The sequence below is a fragment of the Prionailurus viverrinus genome, chromosome F1 (genome assembly GCF_022837055.1).
Source record: "Prionailurus viverrinus isolate Anna chromosome F1, UM_Priviv_1.0, whole genome shotgun sequence".
NCBI classification, from domain to species: domain Eukaryota; kingdom Metazoa; phylum Chordata; class Mammalia; order Carnivora; family Felidae; genus Prionailurus; species Prionailurus viverrinus.
The window spans coordinates 8,398,639-8,404,638 of NC_062577.1; the positions used below are offsets into that span (position 1 = coordinate 8,398,639).

General features: G+C 56.4%; 1 protein-coding gene across 6 annotated transcripts in view; it reads right to left on the reverse strand.

Annotated features, from left to right (window-relative positions):
• Positions 1 to 5,070, reverse strand: part of GPR161 (G protein-coupled receptor 161) — a 66,212-nt gene extending 61,142 nt beyond the window's left edge. For 3 of the 6 annotated variants that reach the window (XM_047840867.1, XM_047840866.1, XM_047840862.1), the window contains exons 1-2: positions 3,395 to 4,396; positions 3,118 to 3,244 (exon numbers count right to left, since the gene is read on the reverse strand). In XM_047840867.1, the coding sequence (XP_047696823.1) occupies positions 3,118 to 3,133 (16 nt within the window). In that variant the 5' untranslated portion in view covers positions 3,134 to 3,244; positions 3,395 to 4,396. Of the gene's footprint in view, positions 1 to 3,117; positions 3,245 to 3,394; positions 4,397 to 4,418; positions 4,712 to 4,904 lie in introns of those variants that run through there. The other 3 variants (XM_047840863.1, XM_047840864.1, XM_047840865.1) reach the window with 3 other exon arrangements.
• Between the last annotated feature and the right edge of the window lie 930 nt (positions 5,071 to 6,000).

Sequence of the window (6,000 nt, forward strand, 5' to 3'; positions counted from 1 at the left end):
GTTGCTGGACCGGCTGACTCCTAACCAGCCTGGTCACGCCATGCCAGGCTGGGCCACCGGCAGAACCTATCACGGACACGCCCTCCACTGCGGCCCTCCCGAATCGCTCGCTCACGGTTCTCCAAATATACCCACTGCTGCACCTCGCTCCCCTGATTTTGCAAGGAAACGTGTCCGCTGTCAGAATGCCCATGCTCCCTCTTCCCCCGCCTAGTGAAGAGCTCGTCCTTCACGCTCGATGAAAATAATCCCTCTAAAAACGAAAGACAAGAGGGATGCCACATTGGCCAACGAGGCTCACAGGCAAATTCAAACCCTGTCTTCCCTGGTGTCAGTGAGGAGGGAACCTGAAAAAAAGGGAACAGGAAAGACACAATACTTTAAAATAGTGTTAAGTGAGAAAAAAAAAAAAAAGCAAAGAGAACAGAGAGGAAAGAGAAAACGTAAGAAGTTAGTCTTGCGATTGGAGAGGACTTCCTAAGCAAAACAAAAAACTTGGGGGGCGGGGGTTCACAGAAAAGCGATTCAGACCCAATCATGTAAAAAGTCATCACTTCTGCACAAAGGTACGGTTAAGTAAAGCTAGGGAGGAAAACATAAAAGGCAAAATATCTGATTTATTAACAAGAAAAGAAAGTCCAGGATTTAGAGACAGCCTCAAAAACTGATGCGATCACAAACAATTCAACAGAAAAACTGAAAAGGATTTCATGGGCAGTTTGAAGGAGTGTAAATTGACTAAGCTTTTTTTTCAGTGTAAGCTTGGGAAAACCTAAAATGCACAGAACTTTGGTACGGAATGATCTCGAAGACATAGGTTTTGTTCTGCTTTGTTTTCAGTCCATAAGCAGAATAGGGTATATTGTATGCTACCGTATTTTTTTCTTTTAGAAGGAGAAAACAGAAGACACATTTTACTTGCCTACAGATGCATAGGCTATCTCTAGATGAATACACAAAAACTGGCAAAATTCATTATATCCAAAATAGGGAAAGAGAGGGCTGAGATAGGACGGAGATATTACCTTGTATACCCTTTGAATGTCGTGCTTTAGAAATACTACCCATCCCCAAACAAGGAAACCTAAAAGTTAGTAAATAAATTCAATCTCTTGTCTGCACCTTCTCCAGATCCCAATAAACAAAGGGAATTTTGCTTAAATAAATGTTTAAAGTAACATGCCTTCACCAGCTTCACTTGTAGGAATAGGTTTTATCCAGAAATACTCCCATGTACACAAGATCTTGGGGGTGCCTCCCTGCCCTGCGGCCAGAGGCTTTGGACAGGCCCTTCTCCCGGCTGGCCCCATTTCTCCAGCGCTGCCCCCAGCCCCCTTGTACAACCCCCGGTGCGTGCCCGGGACCCAGCCGGGAGGGGCCGAGCTCCCTCCAGGAAGTGTGGGGGGGGGGGGGCTCACGCTGCACTCAGGGACAGACATGGGTGGAGGGTGCCTGGGTAGCTCAGTCAGTTAAGCGTCTGACTCTCGGTACGGCTCAGGCCACAGTCTCACAGTTCGTGAGTTCGATCCCTGCCTCGAGCCCGCCTGGGATTCTCTCTCCCTCTCCGTCTCTCCTGCTCTCTGTCTCTCAAAATAAATAAACTTAAAAAAAATGTAAGTATCAATAAACAATGTATTGCATATTCACCCGGATTTCCAGACTCGGGGGGCATAGACTTAGGCCCTGAAGAAGGTCTAGAAAATAATACATTTGCGGTGGTTACCTCTGAGGTAAGGAAAGGGACTGGAGGGAACTTTATTTTCCTATACACGTCTATATTTTAAAAAATCTTTCATAATGACTCATGTTTATGAAAAAGCTACCACACTCTAGATATGCTTTCTATTTTTAAAAAAAAATTTTTTTAACTTTTTTTTTTTTTTAATTTTTTTTTTCAACGTTTTTTATTTATTTTTGGGACAGAGAGAGACAGAGCATGAACGGGGGAGGGGCAGAGAGAGAGGGAGACACAGAATCGGAAACAGGCTCCAGGCTCTGAGCCATCGGCCCAGAGCCCGACGCGGGGCTCAAACTCACGGACCGCGAGATCGTGACCTGGCTGAAGTCGGACGCTTAACCGACTGCGCCACCCAGGCACCCCTTTAACGTTTTTATTTATTTTTGAGACAGAGAGAGACAGAGCATGAACGGGGGAGGGGCAGAGAGAGAGGGAGACACAGAATCGGAAGCAGGCTCCAGGCTCTGAGCCATCAGCCCGGAGCCCGACGCGGGGCTCGAACTCACGGACTGCGAGATCGTGACCTGAGCCGAAGTCCGACGCTCAACCGACTGAGCCACCCAGGCGCCCCGATATGCTTTGTATTATTCACCCAGGGACGCCGGTTTGTAAGTGGCAGGCTGACTTCAGATTGTGCTCTGGATCCAGGGCTCTCTCACCGGTTACTTGAGTGAAAAACACACACACCACCGAACGTGCCCCCCTTCATGTCTTACCCCCCATCACAGAGAAAACGCCTTCCTTTAGGCTCCCAGCTTCCCCGAACGCATCTGCCCCGAACGCCTGCTGCGCCCATAACTGGCCACAGAAACAGGTAGCGAGCAAGTTGCAAGCATTCTCTTGGCGTAAGACTAGACTCCAAGGAGACTGACACTGGCTGACCGAATGAGGGGCTGAGTCATTAAGTCAGTCCTCCCTCCAAACTCCAGCCAGCACTGCTGGCTACCTCCAGTTCTGTTGTCGTTTCTTTTTTTGGTTCTCAAAGGAAAACAGCTAGAAGACACCCCCCCCCCCCACTCCAGCCACGCTTCATCGCTTCTTAGAATGACAGCAACTTCTTCCTAAGGTCCAACCCAGAGGCTGTCGGCTGGCAGTCTGCAGGCAACGACCAGCCGGCACCTATAATCTGCTTGCCCCGAGTATTTTGAAAAGGGGTTTGAATTCGTTACTAGCTTTAAAAACATGAGATCCTTTTCCGTAACAATTTACAGCTCCCCCCCCCCCCCAACATTCAGGTCAAGCAACAAGGGGCTGGAGCTGTCTCTTCACAGGGAGGCGTGCCCCCCCACCAGCCCGCCTGCCTGCCTGCCCGCCCTCCTCTACAGGCAGGCCTCCTGACTGGCCCAGCCCGCAGCAGAGCTTATACTACAGAACCGTACCTCCTTTGGCGGACATGTAGGTCAGTTCCGGTTCAGCCCATTCTGTCTTTCACGGAACCCAAACAAAGAGCTCAACCCCTCTGACGACACGATCCTCCTTCGTCTCTGATACTCCCACCACGCAGGGCTGCAACGCAAAGAGAAGAATAGGAGTACATGAGGTCGTGGACTTAGCTCCTAAAATGCCAAGCGGGTCTCTCTTTGAGGGGGTCCCTCGTCTCCTCGCCGTGGCGGTGGAGCTTTGGGACAGGGAGAAGTCCTGAGTGCGAGGACCCACCTGGATGACGGAGTCGACCTTAAAAGTGCCGCCAAGTCAAAAAACCTGAGTTTGATTTTGGCTCCTTATTGCTGGGCCAAGTACTTAGCTCTCTTGAGTCTGTTTCTCCACCTATAAAATGGGCTGATAGCACTTCACAGGGCTGTTAAGTGAATGAAATTTTTAAAAAGTGTATACGATCGTGCTTATAAACAGCTTACAACTACAAAATAAGATAGGTGTGGACTAGAACAAGAGGGGAGCTGTGGGAGAAGTGACAGAAAGGGGTGACACAAATCCCAGTTAAAGAAAGGTGGATGAAGAGCCCGTGGCTGTGTGATCTGAGGTCCCTCCTGCCTCCTCTTTCTGCCTTGAGCTCTGGGAAATGCCTCTCCTCACCTGTCTCATGGCTGCAGGAAGGGAAAGTCACTTTTTCCCCATGCAGTAGCCCCCTGCAGCTCATTTCCAGGGACAGGGAGGGAGGCTGGGCTGAACTGGTCGCTGCCAGGCTGGGGAGGAGGCCTGGTGATGTCCTTCCCCAGCCAGGAGCACGCTGAGATAGGCGTGTCTGTCGTTACCATTATCCCCATTGGACACATCAAGGCACTGAGGTCCTTTCCCTCCAAAACCACCCCACCTCCCGACTTCACAGGGAGGAAGACCAAACGACCTTCTCTGGAAAGCACTTCGCAAAAACGGATGAAAGGTACAACAGCGAACAAAAATAGCCACAGAGATGCGATACAAAGTCATGCCAATGCACGGCCGTGTGGTTACTGGAAAGCAGACCTCTCAGGAGCGCACCAGAGCATCCCAGTTCCCCAACGGACATTCTCATCTCCCACGCCTTTGTCAAGAGGTTGCACGGGGCTAAGGTCTGGCCCAGAAGGCTGGCCAAGTCCCCCCAAAGCTAACCGACTCTCGCTCTGGCAGATGCCGCCGCCCATCGCGCCGCGCCAGGGTCGGCCCGGCGACTTCTGAGCGCGCCTCCCGCCCAGGCTCGGGGACACAGCGCCCTGAGCCCGACTGGGAGGGTGGGACTCACCTGGTCCTCACGGATTCCAGGCGGGGGACGAGGCCGCTTAGTCCCCCACACCTATCCCTGAGGGAGGAGTGAGCCCGCCGCCTGGAGCCCCTCCGGGCCGGGTCCCGGGCACGCACGGATGCCCTCCCCTCCAGGGGGTCGTACCAGGGGGCTGCGGGCGGCGCTGCAGAAAAGGGGCGGGCCGGGAGCAGAGCCAGTCCGAAGCCCCCGGCCGCAGGGCAGGGACGCGCCCCCAAGATCTTCCCACAAAGAGCTCCGGCTCCCCACCCGCTGGCGGAGCGCGGCCGGGAGCACAGCTCCCACCCGCCGGGGGGGGGGGGGGGGGCGCGGAGAAAGGAGAGCGCCGTGGGGGCGGGGAGGCGTGGGGGAAGGGGCGCAGAGACCCTCCCCGTCGCGCCCCCCCGCGCGCGCGCGCGTGCCCGCCCGCCCCGCCCGGAACTCAGTCCCGCTCGGGCCCGCCCGCCCCGCGCCCCGCGCCGGGCTCACCGCGCCGCCTCCGCTGCCGCTCAGGGCCCGGCCCGGCCGCCTCCCGCCTCGGCGGCCGCCGCCGCCGCTTCCTTCCTCCCGGCCGCGCTCGCGGACCGGAGGTTTCGGGTTTCAGGCCGCCGAGCCCCGCTTCGCTCCTCCCGCCGCCCCGCCACCAGCACGCGGACCCGGGCGGGCGCAGGCCAAGTAACTTTGCGGCGCTCCCGCCCCTCCTCCGCCGCGCCGCCCCGCCCCCCGCGGCCCCCCGTGCCCGCGCCCGCGCCCCTCCCCGCCCCGGCGCGCCCCTCCCCAGCCCCGCGCCCTCGGCTCGGCGGCCGCCCGCCCTCGCGGCCGCTTCTTCCCGTCCCTTCCCACGGCCGGCCTCGCCCGCCGCTCTTTGTCTCGCCCTCACCCTCTCGGCTCGCCCCGCTTCGCTCCGGTGGCCCCGACGCGGGCCCTCCCTGACCCCGTCCCTCCGTCCCAGTTTCAGCCGTTGGGACGTCCCCTTTTCCATCTCCCTCTCCATCGCACTCCTACTTTCGGATTCTCCCCCGTGGGTTCCGCACAGCCCCGTTCTCCTCCCCCTCCTCCTCCAGGCTCGCCCTGCGCTCCCGCTGGCCTTCCCTTTCCTGCCCACCTTTCCTTCACCCACCCGACGTCTAGGGACAAGCTGCCGGGCGCCAGGCACCGCGCCGAGCCCTGGAAACATCCCAGGGAATCGACCTGGAAGCCTGCCTTTGAGGAACCCGCAGCCCTCGAGAGTGAGAGGGTGGATGTAAACAGATGCCTACAGTGTTGCTCTGCTTGCCGGTGAACCACAAGGCCGAGGAGCAATCGTTACAACGCGCAGACCAGAGCGCTGCCCATTCAGAGGACAGAGCATTTCCTTTTCGTAATGTTCTTTTCCCCCCTTCTTCACTCCCCACGTTCTGTACCGTCCCTAGCCTCCTGGCGTTTTCTACGCAGCAGTCTTAATAAGGGGAAGAAAAGTTGAAGCAAACGGGCGAACTGGAGCGAGGAGGAAGGGAGGAAGAAAACAGGGCAGGAAAAGAATCAGGTCAGAATTTACAAAGTCCAGTTCACCAGCCTCCAGCACAAACTGATGCTGCCCCCGGAG